The sequence below is a fragment of the Drosophila ficusphila genome, unplaced genomic scaffold (genome assembly GCF_018152265.1).
Source record: "Drosophila ficusphila isolate 14025-0441.05 unplaced genomic scaffold, ASM1815226v1 contig_197, whole genome shotgun sequence".
In the NCBI taxonomy this organism is placed as follows: Eukaryota; Metazoa; Arthropoda; class Insecta; order Diptera; family Drosophilidae; genus Drosophila; species Drosophila ficusphila.
The window spans coordinates 4,751,637-4,774,959 of record NW_025064091.1 but is presented as its reverse complement, the minus strand read 5'-3'; the positions used below and the strand labels follow the sequence as shown (position 1 = coordinate 4,774,959).

Genomic DNA, 23,323 nt, shown 5'->3' with positions numbered 1-23,323 from the left:
GGATTAATTGAGAAATCTTTTAGAATAATCTCTTTTAATCCTTCTCAGTTTCTTTATACCATACAGATACAAGCATTTTCAAGATTTTCCCCCAATACCTATGGAAATATAGTAGATAGTCGATTGATTTAGCAAGACTTTGATTGATTTATTGTTTAGCTTAGGATAGACGCACAATTAGACTTGTACACACATCAAGCGCAACCAATATTACTATGCTTTGATGTATATAACCAGCTTCTCCGTCGCTATAGCAAATTGAACACAATAAAGCTCTATATAGGATTTCCTGTATATAGATCAAAGACACGCGACTTTAAAACAGTTTCGAAATCATTCGTTCGTTAGTACAACATTGAATAGATTTTGATGTAAACAATGTGGGGATGGTGGGAACCGAAACGAATTGGGTTCCAAGTAGACCTCACTTGCGTCTGTCATAGATAGACTTTGTAGTTAGTTTAGTTAGATTCTAGAGTTACAGTTAGAGTTACGTACGTACAACATTAATATTATGAGAGCTGGAAGTGAAACAGGTCAGGTATTCCTAGCCATTTCCAAGTTCCGAGAATCTACATAAGAGCCTTTTTAAGCCCAAACCTAGATGCTAAGTGTATAATCGGAATTTTTATAAATACATGCACTTAACTATTACAAAGTTTAGTCAAATTTGCCTATCCGCCGATTGTTTGTGTATATATAAAAGAATTCAGTTTTGGTTACTCTTCGTTTTCGTAATAATCTGCTCCCCACTTCCTGGAGTTGGAAGACCCCAACGATTGTTTTGCATTTAGTTATTGATTGAAGCGGTTCGTTATTCACTGAATGTGGGATGCTATGGTTTCAGCTTCAGGTGCGCAAACAAATCACAGGCTATAATAAATAGCAAAAAAAGAATACAAAAATGTTACAAAAGTAAATGGTTTTTCTCATTGATAAATAATTTATAAAAGCTGGGAGATAGTTACGTTTATAAATTGAGTCTGACAGTGATTATACTGATCAACTTTAAAACTAATGTGATATCAATAGTTTAACTACCATTCAAGGACTATATACTTAATGCATGGCACTGAAATCAAATCCAGAATATTTGCTGTAACATCTTTTAGGATTGCAATCGCGATGTTGCAACTCGATGTTTAAACTCAAAATTAAAATGATTTGATCCTCAACGATTGGATGAAAACAATGCCAAGCTATTCTGCTTTCGGAACACATTCAAAGCTACATTCGTTGGCAATAAACCTATAATATAAATGCAGTTTAGTGTGATTTTTGGTAGCTTTTTTTGGAAGTTGTGCCATAGCAGATCCCGGGTAAAGATTCAGGCTTAGGTTTTCCGCTTCTGATCGAGCTGCTGCTGCGGCAGCTCCTCCTGCAGCTGAAGAATGTGCTCCAGCGGCTGCGGCCGCCCGTCCTTGTCGATCAGCGCCGGCTTGACGATGCCGCCCTGGTGCAGTTGCTCGATGAGATTGACCAGCTTCATGGCCTCGTACTCCTTCTGCTCCTCGCTCATTCCTTCCAGCGGATGCGGCTCCAAGTTCGGCTCCAAGCTACCGATTACCGGATTGATGCCCGGCTGCTGCTGCTTGTACTCCTCCGTGTCGCTGTCCTCGCTGTCGGAGGAGTAGTCGGTGCCCTCCACCCGCCGGCAGTCGAGTATGCCGCGCTTTGCGAACAGCCCGGCTGCATTTCCATAGCCCGTATACTTGATCATCCGTCCGACGTTCTCTTTGCACAGCACGAAGAGCAATTCGGCGGCCAGATCACGCAGGATCATGGCGGGCAGTGTGAGGAAGCGGCACAGGTGATTGCGCAGCTCGTCACCCACTTCAGGCCGCTGGCTCACGTCGCGCAGTGGCGGCAGAACCTCCTGGCGCAGATAGTGTCGCATCACCCGATCGCTGCGGGCGCACTTCACCAGCACTGTGAGAACGGGCGAGAGCAGTTCGTGCGAGGTGGCCTCCGTTTCCTTTTGTTGGAGCAACGATTGGCGCAGATAGCGAAGCACCACGTCCAGACTGCTAACGTTGCGCTTCTCGAAGCACAATGAGCAGCACTTGCGCGGCTTGGCACGAGCTCCGGCTTCCTTATCCTTCTCCTTCTCGTTGTCTTTATCCCGCTCCCGCTCTTTAAGGGACTCCACCTCGGCATTTGAGCAGCGCAGCGTGAGTTCGATCAGGCAGCTGTCCGAGATATTGGTCAGCAAATTGATGGCATGCGTGACCACGGCGCGCTTCTTTTCCGTGGCCATGTCGCCGAAGCGCAGGAGCAGCTCCCTTAGCACGCCCGTCAAGTGAAGGCTCTGGATCTCGTACTCGTTGGGACTCTTGTCCGGAGCACTGGTCACGTTGAACATCACCTTGAGCAGTTCGCAGATGATGTTTAGCTGCTCATCGTCGAACGTCTCCTCGCCCAACTTGTCATCCAGCCACTTGGTCATGTAGGTGAGCCCGTTCAGATCGATCTGGAGGCGGGAACGAGCCGCCGGCTCCAAAGCGGTGAGCAGAAAGAGCAGCTTCATGTCGTAGTACTCCAATGCACTTGGATGCCGCATCGAGGAGGCCACTCGCTTGAGGATTGCATCCAGGCAGTGCTGATGCAAACACTGCCGCCGGCAGTCGGAATTCTGGTAGACCAGGTTGCACAGGCACTTCAGCGCCTCAGCAATCACCTCCGATTGCGCCTGACTCGGTTCCAGTTGTGGTTCCTCGCACCGCTCCTGCTGCCTCAGCTCGTCCGGCGTGGCGGGCAGCTTAAGGGAACCAGCCTCGATCCGAGCCAGCCTCAGCAGGGTGTTGACCTCGTGCTCAATATAGTTCGTCTCCAAGCTGAACTCGTCGCGCGTGAGAATCCTCACCGCATTGAGGCATTGCGGATGCAGATGACTCAGCCGCTGGTCGTCCAGGATGCCGAAGATGGCCAGCCAGAGTTCGTGCCACTGGTTGTCAGTGCGGAAGCTATCAAAGGTCATCAAATCCGCGTACTGTCAGTGCAAAAAAAAAGAACAAAGGTGGCTTAGTCATACGGCATTCTGGTGAAGATAGGCAGCTCCCACCTTCGTGTTGAATTCGGTCAAGATGGCGGGGATCTGGTCCGCCTCCTTGGCCTCCAGTCGCTTCAGGTGCTCCGCTTCCATGTTGCCCGCAATGGCCTTTCGCAGCTGTCGCCAAAGATAACTTCTGAGGTCCTTTTGTTTAATTTAATTAATTTTTTTAATTTCCACTAGTGTGACCGCGTCTTGGCCGTTGGAATATACCGTGCCGCACTGCCAAACTGCCCAAGTATCGATATTTAACTATCGAAATAATGGTTAAATACGATAAGGTTTTCAAATATTTCAAACTAAAAATAACGAACATACTGTTCAATCAAAATAAACTCCTAAATAAATACAGTAAGTTGGTTTCCCATAAAGTAATAACTTGCAATTGAAAAATTGTTATTACTGTAAAACATATGTATATTATCAAGTTCCCATTACAATTTAAAATTTGAAAAGTTTCGTTGGCCGAATTTTGCAACTGCACAAAAGTTAACCATTTTATTTTATTTTTTTATTACAAAAAATACATATCCAGTGTATACATTTATGCAGTGTATGTTTTGTGTAAAAATATATATATGTGTAAATATAAAATAATACGTAATATTTGGATTCATTTTTTTTTTTTTTTTTTTTTTTTTATCTTCGTATGTTTTCTTGTGTTTTTTTCGTAGCTTGGCTTAAATGTTTATAGTTTGTTTTGTTTGTTGTCTTGTCTGTCTTGCATTTACATGTTATAGTAGTCGACAAACTCGACAGATCTGGGACGCCTATTATAGCAGATTGGATCCAATCTCACTGGCTTCCACTTCTTCTTTTTCTTTATTTTTTAAATGCAATCGAAAGGAAAAAGGGGAAAAGAAAGAAATAAAAACATAATAAACAATTAGAAATAAATGCTCGCTGAACGCACACACACATCTAGTATTTACTGGCTAATATCGGTACAAAATGAATGCAGAAGTTGAAATTTAATCATTCCATGGAATACGTAATTTACTAACTAAAACTAAGCATATGCAGCTGTCTTTTTTGATTGTTTTCGTTTAATTTTGAAATGGTCTCGCACACTTCACATGCAAAAATGAGCAATTCTTTTTTTGGGGGAGGATATAATTTTGGCTTGGCGCAGTCTTATCTAGGATATACATATGTATACACGATACATGGGATATAGAGAGTATCGATGGAATGTGGGCCCGTCACCGGTGCGATCGAGATGTCATGCAGTGTGTGAAGCGTACGACACCATATAAAGTGAGTGGGATGAAAAATGGTTACAATCTATAAGGATCGTATGGAATACGTTGGTTAATTACAGCTAAGGATCGTTTTTAGCTTGGAAGCCTCGCAGCATGCACTTCTTAAAATCTATGAGATTTCACTGGGTCTTTGTTATTTTCGTCTTTTTTCGTTTACTTATTAGATTTAGATAGGATAACAGCCGGGAAAAGTGGGGTTTACAGGAATACTGGGTGTGTGGAATGTTCGGTGAATTTTGGGTGTATGCCATACCAAGGGAACTATGTATGTCAGAACACAGACGAGGGCGAGGCGAGGCGAGGGTGAGCTGCATTTTCAAACTGGCCGGGTTAAGGAACACGAGCAACAACCACGAGCAGCTCACAGCAACAGTAACAACAACTACTATAGAATTGGGTGCAGTGTACTTTCGCTAAGTGCATCGCTTTCAGACTAAAATGCAGATAAATCTAAACATTATTTTCGTTGTGTTTTTCTCACTAAAAATACGGCAATAAAATGTTGTATAGTTTAAAATCATATTTTTAAATTTCTTGCAATGATTTTTTCCTGGCCATTGCATATAAAAATAATAATATGTATTTATAATAACATGCACAAAATAAAGTTCCTGCTTAGTGGAAATGTCTTTCATTCTAAACGTATCTTTGTTTTCATTCTCTAAAATAAAGTTAGATTTTATGAAATTTTTATGAAAATTAATTGTGCCATTTAAATTTAGAGTTCTATACAATTGTTAAAGGTTTAAAATTAGCTAACCAACTATCTTTCTGAATAACTGTGTTCAACTGCAGTCTAAAAACAAAGTTTGGCCTTGCAATAAATGCATTGGATTCTAAAATACCCCTAGCGATGCACTCAGCGTGCCTACACTGCAACCGAAAGTGGAGTGGGTTTAGACTAAACTGTAGCACTGGGCGGCGGCTGTTGGGCCGCGGGCGGTATGACATTCGGAATGGCCACCACACAGGCACCGGCCCTCGCAAAGGCCATTGGCGCCAGCTCGTTCCATCCATTGCGCACCGGATCGTACTCCTCGACGCTCTTCAGCGCATGATTGCCATCGTAGCCGCCGACGACGATCAGTCGATCGCCCAACAGGGCACATCCAATCGCATCCCGGCCCAAAGCCAGCGAACAGATCTGTAAAATTACATTGGGGTTACACCTGAAAACTATCTAGGAAATCAAGAGTCAATCCCAGCTCACCAATGTCCAGGTATCAGTGGCTGGATCGTAGCGCTCGACTGTTTCCGTGCGGCAGACCATCGGATTGCTGGCTGGACAGTCGTGGCCACCCAGAGCGTAAAGGAAACCATTGGCCACCGTGACCTGGTAAAAAAGATAATGAATACGCAAGACCACTGTGAAGTTTCCACAACCAACACCAAGAGTACTTACACCCACTCCACCACGCCTTCTGTTCATGGGCGCCAGAAGACTCCATTTGTTGGTGTGCGGATCGTAGCACTCTATGGAACGATGGCAGACGGAACCATCGCGTCCGCCCACCGCATATAGACGTCCGCCCAGGACAGCCACGCCGGCAGTAGATCGCATCGAGGACATAGGTGCAACATAGCTCCAAGTCCGGGCAATGGGATCCCATCTGGAAGAAAGTAAGCATTTACGCATTTCTTCGTGATAACGAATCCTTTTCCCACCTCTCCACTGTGTTCAGGTAGCTCCAGCCGTCGTGACCACCGACCGCATACAGAGGTCCCTCCAGCACCGCCACGCCCAGACCATGGCGGGGCGTGGCCATGGCATTCAGCGGCGCCCAGGCCATCGTGTTCAGGTCCAAACTCTCCACAGTGTTGAGGGTCTTCAGGCCATCGCGTCCGCCCACCAGGATGAGCTTGTCCTCCATGACAGCGGCGCCGAATTGCAAACGACGACCGGTCATGTGCTTCCACGGTGTCCACTTGTCCAGGCGCGGGCAGTAGCTCTCGATGCTGATGGCCCCCTTGTGGGCATCCATTCCCCCAACAGCCAGCAGGCGGCCCACCGTGGATTTGCGAGGCGTGGTCCGCTCGGTGGCTATCCGGGACCGTCGCTCGGGCATCAGGTGCCATTTGAAGGCCTCCATCACCAGCTGCTGGCACTCGTTGGCGTTGCACACGTTCTCCACGTGATCCATGATGAAGGCGGGCTGAAGCAGGGGCAGACGCACCAGGGCCAACAGCTCCGGGATGTGCTGTTCGCGGGCCGTGGAATCGTGGCGCACCCACGACATCAGACTGTGGAAGACATCCTGCTCGGAGGGCACATTGAGATCATCGCTGCACAGCAGCTTGCCCAACTGATCGGCGTTTAGCTGGAAGAACTCCTGGTTCTGGCACACCTGCATGAAGTACTGGCAGGTGTACGCCTGCGCCAAACGCAGCAGCGTCGTGCAGCTCTGCTGCTCCGCAAAGAAGGCGAATCCGAGGCAGTTCGAGGGATGCAGCTGGCGGGCCAGGAAGTTGCAACACGCGGTGACAACGGCGTTCAGCTGCAGCAGACAGGCGGTGGCCAGCAGCGTCTCCACGGTGTCCTCGCGCATCTCGATGAAGCCGGTGTAGCAATACTGGACCAGCAGGTGCAGTGCGTCCCCATGCACCTCGCCGAGGGTCACCTCCTGCTCCTTGGTCTCGCGCAGCGATCCCGTGAACATGGCCGAGAAGTAGGCGCTCGACGCCGATAGCACCAGTCGGTGGGCGGGCACTCTATAGGATTCAAATAGAATTATTTTTATTATAATAATAATTTGTCTTTATATTTCTTGTAAATATGTTTTAGTAACATTTTCCCGTTTTGCTAAGCCAAGTTATTAATGTGCTTCTATTTTTATGACCGCAACTGTTAGTTGGTGGGTTCTTTTCCCTTTGTTTACCATGGCACAGATCGACAGGTTTTCACGATCCAAAACCGGTTGAGTGCAGCGAGCGGGTGAAGAAATCAAATAAAGCTGCAACTGCACTCGGATCGCAAATCGTTATATCTATATCTTTACATGCTGCAGTTTTTGTTGTCTCTCTGTCTTCGTCTTTGTCTTGAGACGGATATATTTCCCCTCTCTGTTGCGTTGCATTGCCATTGTTCGGAGAACAAAAACAAATTCCAAATGGGGAAGGCTCTTTTTCTCTTTCTCCCCCCAGCCGCTCTTCTAAGCTCCAGATCTCTTCTGCTCTCTTATTCTGCACTGTTGCAGCAAGGCTTACAGCAGCGCTTGCAAAAATAGAATGTCAGTTGATCAAAAAAGTCCATTATAATTACTGTAAGATCATTTCAAACTATTCCTACTTTTATAACGGAGAAATTTAATGATTGAAGTAAAAAAGAGTTCATTAAACTTTAAAATACCTCTATCCAATTTGACATTATTATAAATGTGATAAATAAATAAGCTCTCTTATCGTAGCTACGAAATTGCAAATTGCTCTGACATTAACCGTAATGTAGCTTTTTATACTTATATTAAAAATGAATGGATAAGTCGTTGCTTTGATACAGGTATTTTGATACCAGCTGTGTTAACATTATCTCAGAGGTTTCAGGACACATGAGTGCTATTATTTTAACCGCAGGTGCATTTCCTGGATCTGCGTAGTGCTGTTGCCGTGCCCACTAATGTGTCCCCGTGTGTGTGCGTGTGTTTGCTGTTGTTGTTGGAATTGCGTTGGGGACAGCGTAGCAAAGAGAGCAGACAAAGAACCCAAGTGAAGGTCAGCTGGGGGAGCGGGACTGGGTAGGTGGAGGACAGGGGACGGGGTAGAGGCAGGGAATCGCTAATGAAATTTCCATTTTAAAATGCCATATTCCATTCCTTTGTCTCCGTGAAATCGGTAAAAAAAAAAAGAAAGGGAATGGAAAGAGGACTTCCACTTCCACGATCCAAAGGAATTGAAGACGGCAGTTTCATGTTTGGTTTTATTGATAAAAAAACCATAAAAGTTTGAGATCTAATCAAGAATCGGACTGGTACGATCGCTTTCATCAATTTGGGATCAGGGGAATAAAGTTAAGGAAATCGTATATCGAGCGAAACTCACCGCTTTCCATCGATTCCAGCGATGAGAACCACATCGCACAGCTGCTGGCTGTCCACGTAGAGCTGCATCCGCTTGAGGATGTTGTCTGCATGGTCGCGGCACCGGAAGAACTCGTCCTGGCTGCCGGCCGAATTGAGGCTGCCCAAGCTGTAGTCCCGCGAAAGCGACTCCAATGTGTTATCCGCCAACATCGAGATGTGTCCGGATGTGGACGCCGTGGAATCCCGACTGGGGCTTTCCTTTTGGTTGACCGCCGACATGGTTGTGAGCTCCTTTCCAGTCCCAGCGATTTGTTGATCTTTTCCTCAGCGAGACGTCTGCATCGGAGCACTGGCTGGAAACTAATGGCTGGTGGATCCACGATCGATCAGTGGCCCAATGGAATGGTTCGCGGAGGGGAGGGAAAGGGGGCCCCCAACGGTAATTTGCAACAAAGAACGCTGCAAGTTCGCTTGCGTGCGTGTGTTTTACTTGGTGTCGCCTCCGCTCTCGCGCTCTCCGCTCTTTGAAATAATTTCAATTGGCCGGGAATTGCGTGCTGGATCTGTAACTGTAAATCGCTTATCAAGCTGCCTGCTCGGATGATTGTGTGTGTTTAGTTTATGTGTTTATATACAAATTACACAGCTGTTGTGCTTAACTCTGGGCACACTGCTCTAGTTTATTTATTTTGACTCAGTGCAGTGTGCCCGTGACACAGCTCTCAAAAATATGCTTAAACATAATTTATTCTTCCTATCAGTATTTAATTTTGAATAATTTTAGGGGGATTTCCCGTTTCTATAAAAAAAATCAATGTTTTTATTGATTTTATCAATACAAATCACCCGTCGAATATAAAGTTTCTTAGATTTAATGTTTGAAGAAAATCCTCTAAATAAAAATAATAGATGATATTCCCAAATCAATTTCCAAATACTTTTATTTCGCAGAACGACATTTTACTCAACCAAATGAAAATAAGCTTCTACAGTACATGGTATGACTTCGATTTCTTTATTTTCGTTTTAATAATAATAATAGTTCAGTTGTTTTGCCTTGCGAACAAAGAGCCAATGGGAATACAGGGATATGGGAGGGAAAAGAAGATGGGGCTGGGATGCAGCAGCATCTAGTTGGGCGACGTATTTCGCTTTGGCGTCGACGGCGGCAGATCCATTGTTTTGCACACCCAGCCGGATATATCCACCTCCTCCACTTCCGCCTTGCGTATCCACGGGTGATTCTGCCAAAGAACAGAAAAGCAATGCTCAATATATATGCACATTTGCAGAAATTGCGACGTTCTGAAAGACTTACCAGCAGGGTCCTGAGATCGGCCCGTTCGTCGGGCTGTTTCTTCAAGCAGATGTCCACAAAGTCCTTGAACTCGGTCGAGAAGATCTTGTGCTCCAACTTCGGCGGCGGTTCGTTAACAATATAATCCAGCAGCTCGAAGATGGCCATTGCCCTTGGCTCGTCTGCCGGCTGGCCGCCCTCATCCGCGTTATCCGCGAATATTGACTCCAGGGTAGCGCTGTTTGGCGGCGGGATGGGGTACATGCCGATGGCCATCTCCACCAGCGACAGGCCCAGCGACCAGATGTCTGACTGCACCGAGTAATGGGTGCCCTGCAGTCGCTCCGGCTGCGAAAACAAAGGAGACATTAGCCGGTGATACAAATAGTTTATGGCTTGCAAGATGTGCACCAATATTCTTTGTTTACAAATCTTGGTGCATTGCTTCCATTTAAAACTATAGTGTTTCTGACCCCACCACTTAAAATTCCTCTGGAACTCAAGCCAGCGAAGTATTTACTGGTTAAGTAGAAGGCCCACGCTTTCTTCTGCTTTTAATTTAGCTTTTCAAACTGAAACGTAATTACCTATCTTTCTTATACTAGATAGATAGATAGAGTATCAGGTGTCCCAGGTAACTTACCGACATATAGCTGCGGGTGCCCACAAAGGAGTTGGCCATCGAGTCGATCAGTTGACCGGATACGCCGAAATCACAGATCTTGATCTCGCCGCTGCTGTTGACGAGTATATTGCTCGGCTTCACGTCCCTGTGGATGATGTTGTGCTTGTCGCGCAAGTAGCTGAGCCCCTTCAGGACCGCCAGCGTTATCCGGCCGAGTATGGACTCCGGTATTCGACCGGCCCGCTTGAGGATCAGATCCAGCGATCCCCCGTCCATGTACTCCATGCAGATGCTGATCTCGCCGTCGCTGTAGAAGGCTCCATAGAAGCCAACGATGTGCGGGAAGTTGCATTCGTGCAGGACTTTCAGTTCGCGCAGGATCTGTTTCTTGATCGCCGGCTTCACCTCCAGATGGATCAGTTTTCTGGCCATAATCAGGTGTGTGTGCGTGTGGCGGACCTTCATCACGACCCCGCCGTTGCCCGATCCCAGTTCGCCCAGCTTCTCCAGATCCTCGTCGGATAGCTCGCCAATTTTCTCCTTCTGGCTGAGAAACACCTTGATCCGCTTGCGTTCCGTGTCGTCCATGTCCAGACCCTCCAGCGTCTCCGTCAGCGCATCGATGCTCGTCTTCGGCTTCCCCAGCAAACTGTGTGTGCTTTAATTTAACCTCTTAATGAATTTTTGCGAACCAAAACGAAAATGTAAAATGTGCAGGCAGTGGAAAGGGAATGAAGAGTGAGAGCTGGGATAAAGCGTTAGGTTAACTGTCTCTAATGATACAATTAATTGATCTATAGTCTTGAATCACCAATTGGCAAACCTTTGGAAACCTGGAGAAATCATACATGAACTGGGAAGCCGTTTTTAAATTGAATAAGATTTGACAGAACTATTAGTGGAGTTTTGGGTAATTATTATTTAATGATTCCTCTGTAATTTAAAAAACCTAACATGATAAAATCGATGTCACGTCTACTAGTTACTTCCTCTGAATTTTTCTTGCTGTGCCTATTCTTGTGCCCGCCACTATCTGAAGTGTGTAGGTGTTTGTGCGTCACATTAAAGGAGCAACACCGGGGCCACAAAATAAGAGATTTCTCTCTTTCTCTCTCGCTTTCTTTTTCTTTCCCTTCCAAGGATATGGGTTTCTCGAATCAATCAATTTGCAGATATTAAATTACCACCTAACGCAAAAGAAGAACTTAACTTAAAGATACAATATGAAAACGAATAAGATGGAATGGGAGATGGAAAAGTAGGTGGGGCTAGGTGGGATTGCCAAAAAAAAAAAGACACTATCTAATAAAGGAGTCAAGTGTATCATATTTACTCTGTGCCCGAGGGGGTTTTAAACGGTGGCGTCGGCGCCACAGCGGCGGCGGCAACAGTTGCGTCCGTATTCACCGGCGGCAGCACCAAATTCAGCTTGTTCTTCGACATCACTGCTTAATTTATCGTTTGCTTTTTTAGTTACCGATAAATTATAGATTACAACAATAACAAAAACTATATATATATTAATATTTATATATATATATGAACAAAAAATAAGAGAGCAGTCCAGTGTTAAATTGGAACAACAACAAAATGCACGACAACCAACGGCGTCGGAGGAGGGGATAAGGGGCGAGGGACGTTGGCACGGGGAAGGGGGTGAGGAGAGGCCAAGTGCAAAAGTTCCGTTTTGTCTTCCTGCCACTTGTAAATTTTGCACTGCTTGTGTTTTTGTCTTTATGCACACACGAAAACGCTTGTAAATCGATCAAATCAGTAATGAACTTTAAGTTTATATTCTTTTTGAAGTTATTGCAGGCGGCTGCAAAAAAATTCGCCGACTTTTTGGCTTTCTCGTTTTTTTTTTCTTTTTCGCCGATACTGTGGTGTGGCCAGGTAATGCTCTGATTATGACGTTGAAAATAGTTCACTCCCAGTTTACTCCGAAATAAATGTTGACCAATTTATTAATAGTTATAAGCTGTTCCAAGTTAGTATGCGATTTTATTATATTTTTTAAAACAAATTGGTTCAGGCAAGTGAAATTTGTTGATAGGATGGTATTTGTCTCAACCAACAATGGTCACACTGCCACCCACATCTACGACTCGTCGATAGAAAAAAGAAAACAATAACATTTCCGGCGTTTTATCCGCGTTATCTGGCTAAAATGAGGATTCAAAGACAATGCATCGTGGTTAACATGCGATCAGCCATCGTCCTAATTATGATCTTCGTGCTGACGGGCATCAGAAACAGCGAGACAGCCAGCGGGGGTAACCAAATGGATTTGTCGGACACAAAAGGCGATCACAAGGACAACAGCAATGCGAGCAATGGCAATGGAAACGCTAACGAAAACGAGGTTTATGTGCCTCCTTTGGTCTCCAGCACAGTGGCCAAAAATGGTGGCTCAGGTGGTGGAGGAGGAACAAGCGGCCTCTTGGACAACATCACCGCCTACAGCAGCAGTAGCAGCAATGGCAACAACAACAATATGCTCTGTCCCTATGATAAGGACACGCCCTGCGATCGCCTGCAGTTCCCCTGCATACGGTGTAACTATAACTACGGGTGTTTGTATGGCCGAGACATAAATGTGACCTGCGAGATTATCGGCAACGTTCAGTGCCAAGGTGAACGGAGTTTCCAGCGACAAATGAGCTGTCGCTATTGCTACCAAACGGAAATGTGGCAACAAAGCTGCGGTCAGCGATCCAGTTGCAACTCGGCAACGGATAAACTATTCCGCACCAACTGTACCGTACACCACGATGTGCTCTGCCTGGGCAATCGATCCTTCACCCGCAACCTGCGCTGCAATTGGACCCAGGGCTATCGCTGGAGCACCGCCCTGCTTATTAGCCTCACGTTAGGCGGTTTCGGAGCCGATCGTTTCTACTTGGGCCACTGGCAGGAGGGAATCGGAAAGCTCTTCAGTTTTGGCGGTCTCGGCGTCTGGACCATCATAGATGTTCTGCTCATCTCAATGCATTATCTGGGGCCGGCGGACGGCTCGCTTTACATCTAGTTTAATACAAAAGGGGTTGGGGTTTGCAATTTAAAAAGACTTTAGGCCAAAAAAATATTTTGTAAGATAAAAGTTTCCATTGCCGTGTAAATATTTATATTCGCTTATATTTAATCGTTTGATACTCTAAAAACAAAAGATTTTTTTCCATTGGCGGGAAAGCATGGCATGTAAATAAATATGTATTTAGATAATGAATCCTATTAACTGTACTATATTAATCAGATGGAATGGCGCATTCTGTTGTTAGCAATTTAAATAGCTTTTTTAATGTCTTTGATCACATAAATAAAATAAATCAAATTAAAAAATGTTAAAAAAGGATACAATTTTAGAATAATCCTGACAAAATTAAAGATCAGATGATTTATAGCCATCTCTTTAATTTTCCTGCACAATTACACCGATCGGGGAAATAGATTAACAGTTTTTTTTTTTTTAACCGCAGAGTTTTTTTTAGGTTTCTGTGCATTCCCCTTTTAAAATTAAACTTGTTCATTGTGAAGTATTTTTATTACTAAATGTACTACTGCTTCTGTATTATGCTAGTTTTTACCAGCATACATAACATATTTGTTTTTCAAATTAAAAACAAAAAACATTTTTAAAAACCATAGGTTCATTTTAAGCAAATAGGTTCAGTCTCAGCCGACAGCTATCTCAGTCCATGGAAGCCGCCTGTACTTCATCATCACCATCATCGAACTTGATGTGCTTTGCCAGAAGTTTGGAGACCTTCTCACGACCGCGCTTCTGCTGCACGCGCACCTTTTTCGAGAGCTTCGCCTCGCGATCCTGCTCGATTTTGCGCCAGTAGAGCACTTCCTGCTGGCCGGATAACACCTTCAGCTGCCTCTCGGCACAGTTGACCTGCCGCACCAGTTCCTCAGCAGCGGCTGGAGTAGCTAAGCGCAGTTGAGCGACCTGATCACCCTCCTTAATGTCCACATACTTTATATCCGAATACTGGCGCATGTCAGCTTTAAACTCTTTGACATTGGTGCAAGGTTCGAGGAGAGCGCACTCGACAATCAGTCCGGGCTCGTACTTGAATAGGGGCGTCCGCTCCTGCGAGGGCTCCTCGGATTTCGTGGATTCCACACCGCCAGCGCCGTAGAAATTCATGTTCATCTTATGCACCGCTTTGCGCCGCTTGGCCGGCACAGGCACGGCATCTCCTGCTGCCTCGCCCCCATCGCTGAGGACTTCGGCTCCGGTTTCATCCTCCTTGGCGGCCTCTGGAAGCTGCGAAGGTTTTGGATGGTTTTGATGATGGCCATGCTGCTGATGATGATGATGGTGCTGCTGGTTTTGCGGGTGACTCTCCCGCCACAGCTTGCTTTTGGCCTCGCTGACCAGACGACGCTGTAGATTCAAGTACTTGTTGCGCAAACTGCTCCAACTCGTCTTGGGCAGCACTTTAAGCTCCAGAGCACTGGGCTCGATGTTCGGCTTGTCTACTATCGGCTTTTTCTTGCGCTTGCGACGACGCTTCTTGGCAGCAGCGTCGCCCTCGGTTGGCTCTTTATTTTCTTCCTGCTCGGAAGCTTCGGCTGTGACCTCCGCATCCGTTTCGCTGGACGTCTCCTCTGCTGTAGACGTCTCGCTGGGTTTGTCTTCTTCCAGCTTTACTCGTTTTACCTCGTTTCCATCATCGCGATCCTTGTCGGTAGCCTCCCTCTTGGGATTTCGCTTGGGCTGCTCAACCGGATCGTTCTCCACCTGCGGCTGTTCGGCTTTTTGTTGCAGCTGCTGCTGTTGCTGGAAGGAACGCACGCTGGCCAACTCGCCAGGATCTGTTTCCATCGATAAAACGCCCTGAATCTGGGCAAATGCCTTTACAGCCTTCTCCACGGAGCCGCTCTTCTCAAATTCGATAAAGGCGAACTCCTTGATTTTCTTCGATCCAGGATAATGAGGCAGTGAGACATAGGCCACAGGTCCATACCGACTGAACACCTCCTTAAGCCAATCGTGGCTGGCATTTGCGGGCAGAGCCTCCACATACAGCGTTTTATCGTTAACATCGCGCTGCTCCGGAAGCTGTGTCTTTCGCTTGACTTTAAGCTTGGTCTCATCCAGTTCTAGGAGTTGTGAGTTGCTCAGCGCTTTAGCTATCTGCTGCACATCCTGAGTGAGTGTCTTGATCTTGTTGAAAGTAAGAAAAATATCTAGTGGAACGTCTAAAAGAGTGATTCGTATTGTTAATGTTAAATTTGCGAAGGATGCAAGCAAGTAACTTACATGGATCCTGCTCAACATAGCGCCGCAGAAAGCGATCCTTGCTTAAGTTGGCGTCTCCGAAGTAGAACTCCATTTGGCCGCGAATGGAATTAAACAAATGCCGCTTTCTTTTACGACCTCCATCCTTTTTAGCCGGTGTTGTAGTTTCCTCTGCCGGTTCCTTGGTCTTTGACTCGGCGGGATCAGTGGATGCGACGGGATCTGGTTTTTCCACCGGGGTGGCAGGCTCCTGGCCATCGACCTTTTCCTTTTCTGTGCTTTTGGCAGCCATTTAAAGCCGGTAAGCCTTTAATTTTCGGAAACAACCAATTGGTTTTGTATTTTCTGCCAGCTGGCAACGCTACTTAGCTGTAAATTGTAGAGCTGTCAGGTATTTGCAACATCGATAATTTAAAATGCCTAAAGTATCGGAATATTTGCAATACTGCGGTATAAAATTTTTATTATATTATATTATTAAATTATATTATATTATTAAATTGATAGTATGTAGGAAAATTACATAATACAACAAAAAATTTACCTTTCGTAATAGAAATCACCTACTAGTTTTATACGTTATAGAAAGAAGTCTCTACCTGAGAGTGTAAATTTTCGAACAGTAAATAATAATGAAACATTTAATATAGATTTATGGTTTCGTTCTACTTAATTAATGCTTATTCTAGTTTCTATATTAATTTCCAGTTACATGTAATAACGCTCGATATTCACCCAAGCTGAAACAACGGTAAAATATCGATATTCAGGCGCTGCGGCAACCCTGTTGCGTTGTTTTGGCGGGCGGCAAAAAAAAAACACAGATGCTATGTTAACCTATGTGTGTTGTACAGTGCGCCGCTACAATCGGCAACAACAAAACGAAAATAGTCGGCAAATAGGCATAGGAATGTGTTTGTTTCCTAGCAAAATAACCCACAACTCCGATACTGACTAACTAGTGAGTGCTACACCCTGTGGCTTTGCGAAATCAGCTATTGAAATCGCGTCCATCGAAAAAAAGGAAAGGCGAAAAACGAGGAAGAGCGTCGTTTGTGTTCAATTTGCAGAGTTTTTGGTGATGCTTCGCTGACCTAGGAAGTCCTGCCATGGAGTCAATTGTCCTTCATTCCGATGTAGCTCGTTTGGTTCTAGGTAAGTTGTTGGTTTTCCCTGCCCTGCCGCTATATTCATGATTATTTTTCTCGCCAATTATATTGGTATAGGCTACTTGGTTAACCAGAATCTGGAAAAGGCCGCACACACTTTGTGTCGCACATCGCCGCACCTGCGCCACGAGTTCCTGGCCCTCAAGCAGGGCTTACAGACGCACAACTTCCTCAACGGCGGCCTAGAGGATATCATATGCGAGCACGTCAAGATCACAGGCTTGGGTAAGATCTACATCACTTTCTGCAGTTAAGTTGTCCTGACAAAAGCCCCTTCTTTTCAGTGGCCGGCGCTGTACAAAAGTTGCCGCTAGAAGCGCGTCAGCAGTTGCAGCAGCTAAAGTTGTCCGAACGGGTCAACGAACTGATAGCCAACGCTGACAGGAGCAGTTGCATCAATGAAAACAGCACTCCGAAAGAACCCAGGACCTCGCAGTCGCATCGCAAGAGGAGGCGCTTGTAATTATGGAATTCTCACATAACCGAAAACCTCTCTCACGTTTACCTTTTCCATTCCGCAGACGCACCCAATCCCCAGTGAACAGCCTCTCCTCACCCTCGTTTAGCAAGCGTCCGCGTCTGTTGCCGCCGCACTTCTACTGCAGCGTTAACCGCGAGAAGCTGAAGCTCAGTTTCCTAGCCGGTCAAGAGGATGACGATGCGAATCGAGAAGTGGAGGACGAGGAGGAGAGCACAACGGGCTCCGAAGATTTGGAAGAGGAGGAGCTGCTTCCGGAGAGTGGTCCTGGTCCGCGGAACAATTCCACTCCGCGCCAGGGACACGGAGAGGAGAATCCTCTTGTCCTAACGCCGCAAAGCATGCCTGTAAGTGTGATAATCTGTTTACTTGCTTCGTAGTTACTTAGATATTTGTTTTTTGTTTTTTTAGGAACTAGCTAGTGCGATAATTAAGAACCAGGACTTCCAGGCCACGCTGGTGAAGAACATAAACGTGGCGCTGCAGACGGTGACTGTGACCAATCCGACAGTTAGCTGTGACGACATGTTGGACGGTCTGGTCAAGAACATATTGGAGGCTACCGAGAAGGATCCCTCGTTCGATCGCATCATCCAGGAGGTGGTGATCGGGGATGACGTGCCGCTGAATGAGAACCTAGCCGGCTCGTCTGCTGCCACTGCAGCACCTCATGCTCCTGCTGTAACTTCTGCTCCCGCCATTCCCGCTGCCGTTGAGCAAATGCCTCCGGCAGAACTGTCCGTGCCCGCGGATCCCGTGCCACCGCAAACGCCGCTCATCATTCGCACTGCCGTAGCAGCCACCACAGGCACCAACGCGGACCCCAACTTCTCCATATCCAAGCTTATTGTACTGAACTCCAATGAAAGTGTCCAGAAAATGGTGGCCGGCATGGATACCTCGAATGTGAGCTTCACCAGCGACGGCTTGAATCTGAACTTTGCCGATCCGGCATCAATGCTCAGCGATGTAGAATCGGCGGCTGCCGGTCAGGTGTGTGTGGACGCCACCACCGGGCAGCTGACCTTTCCGATGTACCTCTCCAACGGCGGCCTGCTCTCGCACCTTCCATTCCTGGTGAACAACGAGTGGGTGGCCCAGCAACTCGGGCCGGATGCCTTCGCCAATGTGGATGACTCCCACATAGAGATCTCGCTGCCCGAGCCGATAATGCTGTCCGCCAACCAGCTGCCCCCCAATTCCATCATCATCAACAGTGCCCAGAAGCAGCCACCACCGCCGAGCGCAGAGCCTCCTGTTCAATTAGTAAAAGAGCTGACCAAATCGAAGGAGAACGCAAGCAAAGCGATTGGAGCAGCAGCAGCACCACCACAAAAGGAGCAATTGGAGGAGCATCTGCAGGAGGAGGAGCTGCGGAAGATGCCACCCGCCTCCCTGGACTCTTCGCGGCAGGTTTTCGAGCGGGTGACGCCCTCCACGGCAGGAATCGTCAATGTAAAGGCCTTCCGTAGCTTGTCCACTCCCCGAAAGAGAACCTCGCATGTACGAACTTTAACTTTCTCGCCCAAGGTTCCTGCGGCTGCCGTCCTGCATCCCAATACGCCACTGTCCACGAGGCGGCCTGGTTTGCTGGCCAGGAGCAAGGAGAAGCCGATCATCAACCATGTGGAGATCATCCAGGCGGCTTGCGATTTGAGCTCTAACGAGGGACTTGGCGGTGTGCCGCCACTGTTCGCCATGGAGGAGTGCAGCAACCAGACGGTTATCAAGGCCAACCCTCCGGCTGCCGCTCCTCCGCCAGCGGATGCGGCTCCGGTTCCTCCACTGGTTTCCACACCGAAGAGGAAACAGAAGCGGCAGGCGGCGGTCAAGGCCTGCAAGCGGATCATCTCGCAGGCGGAGTCGGAATCGAAGGCGGAACAGGATCAGGAGGGCAGCGTGCCCAAGAACACCTCCGCCTGCAGCGCATCCTCCTCCGCCCACGATGACAGCGCAGAGGCCAGCAAAGAGAACCTGCAGGAGGAGCAACCGATCAATAAGAAGGCGGAAAGGGGCACCTCCGCCACCAGGGAAACAGCTGCCGATGCCGACATGGCCGCCTGGCAGCGCCAGTTGCAAGGCTCCAATTCGGATCTGGAGAATCGTCTGCGCGAGATCAACTCCAAGCGCGAGGAGGTGAAGACCAGCGGCCGTGCGAGGCGTCCCAAGAAGAAGGAGACTCCCACTTCCAGAGCCCGAAAAGCCGCGGCGGCCAAGCCGAAAATGGAGCCCAAGAACCAGGTCAAGAAACCACTGCGCACTGGCGGTGAATCCGCGGAGAAGATTAACATTAAGATCGTCACGCCGCAGAAACCCAAGGCTCTGAAAAAGAAGAAGATACTTGACACCAAAGAGGATATCGTAGAGGAGCCTCAAGTGGAGGTGAAGGAAGGAGTAGTGGATAAGGTTGAGGATAAGAAAACTGAAGGGAAAACTGATACGAAAGAGGAGGAGGCTGGGGAGAACGGAAAGGAGCCTGAGAAGACTGGAGCGAAGGATCAGGAGCAGTTCAAGGCCCTGGCAGCTGAAATGGCGCCGGCCAACATGGCCATGCTGCTGGACACGCCCTTCAAGGCCTCGCCCATCGGAGCAGGAGCAAGTGGTGCACTTGGGGTGGCCACCGCATCGGAGCAAGCGGGCGGCACTGGAGCCGCCGCCATTCCACCGACTCCAGGAATGGCTATACCACCGATGGACACACCGTATGGCAAGCTGCCCAGCAGCAGCTTCCTCTTCGGTTCGGACACCAAGAGTATTATGGACACGCCCCAGCTGAGCGCCATTACGCCCGGCTTTCGCTTGACACCATTTGGCCAGCGACCTGGAACGCCGGTTGGCAGTGCTGCCAAGACTGAATACTCCTCAAGCAGCTCCTACTATCGTCCGGACGAAGCGGAGCACACGGATGCCAATGCGCAGTGCGCAATCCAGCAGTGGGAGGAGCTCCAGGAGAAGAAGCAGCCGAAGGCTCAGATTAATGTCGAGGAAAATATCATCGAGGTGCTGGAGGAGTTGGAAAGACTGGAGAAAGGGGAGGAGGAGGAGGAGGAGCATCCTGAAGACAATAAGGCGACACCTAAGAGATCGAAGGGGCAGAAAGAAGGGGATGATGGGCATTCTGAGGACAATAAAGAGACACCAAGGAGACCCGAAAAAACCATCGAAATTCAGTCGTCAGAGGAGGAAACAGAGAAGATCGCAGAGAGAACACCACAGACGGTGAAGCAAGCTGTCGTTCTGTCCTTGGAGCCCACTGTCCTGCGACGCGTGCGCTCCTTCGGCAGCGAGGCGGTGGACAGCGCGGAGTCCGCTGCAGCCGGATCCCATCCGTCGGATCAGCAACATCAGCAACTGCCGCACTACAAACTGCTGCCCGGTCTGCCGGAGGCCATCATCGAGGATTCGAGTAGTTCCAGCTCCTCGGCGACCTCGTCCTCATCCTCGTCCAGTTCGAGTTCCCGTTCCTCCAGTAGCTCATCCTCCAGTTCCTCATCCACGACGAGCTCGCACAGCGGCGATGGGGAAAGCGATCGCGAGGAGGCCAACGATGGCGAGGAGGAGGAGGAGGAGCGGGAGGGGGCCAAAAAGGCCGACCACTTGCTGCTCAACATAGACAACCTATCGAACATCAGCAGCACGGAGGACGAGGAGTGGCTGAAGACGGCCGCCGGTTCGCAGGACGCAGTGCTGCCCATGCTGGCCATTGACAGTCAGCCGGGTCAGCTGGTCAGCCAGGATGGCGAGGTGCGCTATCCCATCAGGAACTGGCTGACGCCGAGCAAGGAGCAGCAGGCCCAGGAGGCGGACACCAGTGGGGAGTCGCGAGCGTATCCCCCACTTCCTGCTCCGATGGCCAATCGATTGAGTGCTGAATATCTGCCAGCTGCTCCTCCACTTCCCGCCAATCCACCAGCTGCTCCGCCACCACCTCCGCCAGTTGATCTTCCACCGCCTCCGCCGCCAGTTGATCTTCCACCGCCACCTCCACCGGAAGACCTACCTACTTCGAATTCCATTCACCTCCAGGAGCAGCAGCAACGACAGCAGCTGGACGAGAAGCGCCAGCGCGTGATGGCCAAGTTCAAGGAGCAATCCCAGCCAGCCAGGGCGCAAAACAAGAAGACTGCAACCAAGAAGCTCACGGCCATGCGGGAGACGGCCAAGATGGCCAATCCCAGCAGCCAAAAGTCGCCCAAGAAGCGAGAGCACGTAGAGCCAATAAAAACCAAGGCGGCCAAAAAGGCAATCGAAGAAGTTGCGCCCACCAAAGATCCTGATCCTGATCCACCAAATGCGCCAACAGATCCACCGCCCAGCAAACTGGATCCCGCCCTGCTGAGTGCCCTCCATCTTTCGGCCATCAAGCAGGAACCATCGACGACGGCGGCGGCGGCGGTTAAACCCAAAGTGAACCGTACAGCGGTTGAGATTGCGGCACAACCTGCGCCGGGAAAACGTGGACGTCCCAAAAAGGTTGTCAACGGGGAGCCAGCCAAGATCTCCATGCGTCGTTCATCTCGCTTGATCGACAATAAAAGTAAGTACTCCAAATCCCAGAGATTTGGTTTTATAAACTAAAGTTCTACTTAATATTAGCTCCTGCTCCGGAGGAGCCCTCCAAAGTCGGTGGTGGCGACACGGCGAAATCGAATGCTAAAGCGAACACCAAGAAGCCGGTGAAGAAACGTACCGAAGCCAGGATGCCCACCTCCGCATTGCCCATGGTGGCGGAGGCGGAATCCACACAGGGATCACCAGAGCAGAAGCAACAGATAACGGCGATGCCACAAGCCAAGGCGAACCAACCACCTGAACCGGAATCGTGTCCAACCGATGAAAGCGATTACGAGCAGGATTTGAGTTTGAGTCGCAGCCAGGAGCTCTGCACCTTCAACTTTTCGTACGCGGACAACGGGCCCAAGTCCGGCAATCCGATGATCCGCCAGCCGGCCAGCTATTTCAAGAACTACCAGATGCGCATGATGACCGACGACGAGCAGCTGCACACGCTGCGCATCGCCAATGGCCAACTGCTGCATCTGGGGCAGCCGCTGGCCAGCGCCATTCGCAATATTCCCAAGAAGCGGATTCGCCGCTTGACCAGCAATAGTGGAGCAACTTCAACGGGAGTGAGTGCAAGTGCAAGTGGCGGAGATCATCCCTCGGCCACGTCAACGCCGCTGGTGGAGAAGCCGCTGTCGAGGAGCGAGCCGCAAGACGAAAACGACCTGGAGGTGGCCACCATGTAAGTAATGTCATTTGAAAGTAGTTTTCATTTCCTTCCTTTTTGCGAATTGAAGGAACCTTGCTTATTTATTTACGAGTGTGTCTTCAATGTCGTTCAAATTTGTTACCTATTGAGTCCTTGAAATAACTAAACACGTAAAGAAATGTATAAACAAGTCAACCATTCCCATAGAAACCAATAAAGTTCAAATCATAGTTAAGCCGCCTTAATGAAAACAAACTCGTTGTTAAATCTTTCTATGAAAACCAGTTCAACTACAATAATGCTATCCGTTCGTTCAAATAGAAACTCAGCCACGATGCCGGCGAGCAGCAGCAGTGTGGATGGAGGCGAGGACACCTCGGAGAGCTCGGCGCAGCAGAAGGATCCGCAGAACCAGAACCACAGCGTGGAGATCGAGGACATCGAGTCGATACTTTCGCATCTGCACGGCACCTGATTGCATCTCCGTTTGAACGTTATTATGTACACCTAAGACGCTCGTTGGCAATCACGGGAGTACTCCTCTCAGCTTTTTAAGCCTCCCATAGATAAGCGTAGTAGAGAAGAACAAGTTTTAAATTTGAATTATACCCTCATTCTTATGTTACCTTAGACTAAAAAAGGAATAACCAAGGACCGCTATTATTAAAATATCTTAATTATTTTCGACGTAAGTTGCGACGGAGCAGCACAACCTGCTCACACAACATTCACAAGGATATTTCAGATGAATCGCTAATTTATGTTTCATTATCCACATTCGCAATTATTTATAAATATATAGAGAAAAATATATATAACGCTGTATATTGATAGCCAGTTGATTTAATTGTTAAGATCCGTTTTTTTTTTGGTATTACTAAGGCCTTGCCCGAACAAAATTGTATGATTTGATTTCATTGTAATCTATCGGATAAACTGAATATATAGAAGTAACAATAACCAA

The 23,323-nt window shown here is 48.0% G+C and overlaps 6 protein-coding genes across 9 annotated transcripts; 2 read left to right on the top strand and 4 right to left on the bottom strand.

Moving 5' to 3' along the window:
• Window positions 1-123: 123 nt before the first annotated feature.
• On the bottom strand, window positions 124-3,266 carry LOC108097655 (synembryn). Its single transcript, XM_017200088.2, has 2 exons — window positions 3,062-3,266; window positions 124-2,989 (listed from the first exon to the last, which is right to left on the bottom strand). The coding sequence occupies exons 1-2, from the start codon at window positions 3,140-3,142 to the stop codon at window positions 1,334-1,336; spliced, it is 1,737 nt and encodes a 578-aa protein (XP_017055577.1). The 5' UTR covers window positions 3,143-3,266; the 3' UTR covers window positions 124-1,333.
• Window positions 3,267-3,505: 239 nt separating this feature from the next.
• On the bottom strand, window positions 3,506-8,996 carry LOC108097710 (kelch-like protein 5). 2 transcript variants are annotated; one of them, XM_017200198.2, is made up of 6 exons: window positions 8,347-8,996; window positions 5,977-7,020; window positions 5,714-5,921; window positions 5,522-5,644; window positions 5,219-5,455; window positions 3,506-3,869 (listed from the first exon to the last, which is right to left on the bottom strand). In XM_017200198.2, exons 1-6 carry the CDS (start codon window positions 8,604-8,606, stop codon window positions 3,777-3,779), a joined length of 1,965 nt encoding a protein of 654 aa, XP_017055687.1. In that variant the 5' UTR covers window positions 8,607-8,996; the 3' UTR covers window positions 3,506-3,776. The 2 variants fall into 2 exon arrangements, with proteins under 2 accessions (XP_017055687.1, XP_017055688.1); XM_017200199.2 differs by having other exon boundaries at window positions 3,506-5,455.
• Window positions 8,997-9,314: 318 nt separating this feature from the next.
• LOC108097686 (dual specificity mitogen-activated protein kinase kinase dSOR1) lies at window positions 9,315-12,139 on the bottom strand. Of its 2 annotated transcripts, none has more exons than XM_017200153.2 (4): window positions 11,583-12,139; window positions 10,268-10,898; window positions 9,646-9,972; window positions 9,315-9,571 (listed from the first exon to the last, which is right to left on the bottom strand). In XM_017200153.2, exons 1-4 carry the CDS (start codon window positions 11,690-11,692, stop codon window positions 9,458-9,460), a joined length of 1,182 nt encoding a protein of 393 aa, XP_017055642.1. In that variant the 5' UTR covers window positions 11,693-12,139; the 3' UTR covers window positions 9,315-9,457. The 2 variants fall into 2 exon arrangements, with proteins under 2 accessions (XP_017055642.1, XP_017055641.1); XM_017200152.2 differs by having other exon boundaries at window positions 10,268-10,907; window positions 11,583-12,138.
• On the top strand, window positions 12,139-13,598 carry LOC108097687 (TM2 domain-containing protein almondex). Its single transcript, XM_017200154.1, has 2 exons — window positions 12,139-12,236; window positions 12,303-13,598. The coding sequence occupies exon 2, from the start codon at window positions 12,417-12,419 to the stop codon at window positions 13,275-13,277; it is 861 nt and encodes a 286-aa protein (XP_017055643.1). The 5' UTR covers window positions 12,139-12,236; window positions 12,303-12,416; the 3' UTR covers window positions 13,278-13,598.
• A 173-nt stretch (window positions 13,599-13,771) lies between these two features.
• LOC108097684 (la-related protein 7) lies at window positions 13,772-15,847 on the bottom strand. Its single transcript, XM_017200151.1, has 2 exons — window positions 15,522-15,847; window positions 13,772-15,460 (listed from the first exon to the last, which is right to left on the bottom strand). The coding sequence occupies exons 1-2, from the start codon at window positions 15,790-15,792 to the stop codon at window positions 13,938-13,940; spliced, it is 1,794 nt and encodes a 597-aa protein (XP_017055640.1). The 5' UTR covers window positions 15,793-15,847; the 3' UTR covers window positions 13,772-13,937.
• A 463-nt stretch (window positions 15,848-16,310) lies between these two features.
• LOC108097599 (titin) lies at window positions 16,311-23,051 on the top strand. 2 transcript variants are annotated; one of them, XM_017200005.2, is made up of 8 exons: window positions 16,311-16,655; window positions 16,727-16,894; window positions 16,954-17,128; window positions 17,191-17,494; window positions 17,559-18,602; window positions 18,678-21,684; window positions 21,744-22,392; window positions 22,681-23,051. In XM_017200005.2, exons 1-8 carry the CDS (start codon window positions 16,610-16,612, stop codon window positions 22,832-22,834), a joined length of 5,547 nt encoding a protein of 1,848 aa, XP_017055494.1. In that variant the 5' UTR covers window positions 16,311-16,609; the 3' UTR covers window positions 22,835-23,051. The 2 variants fall into 2 exon arrangements, with proteins under 2 accessions (XP_017055494.1, XP_017055493.1); XM_017200004.2 differs by having other exon boundaries at window positions 17,559-21,684.
• Window positions 23,052-23,323: the final 272 nt, after the last annotated feature.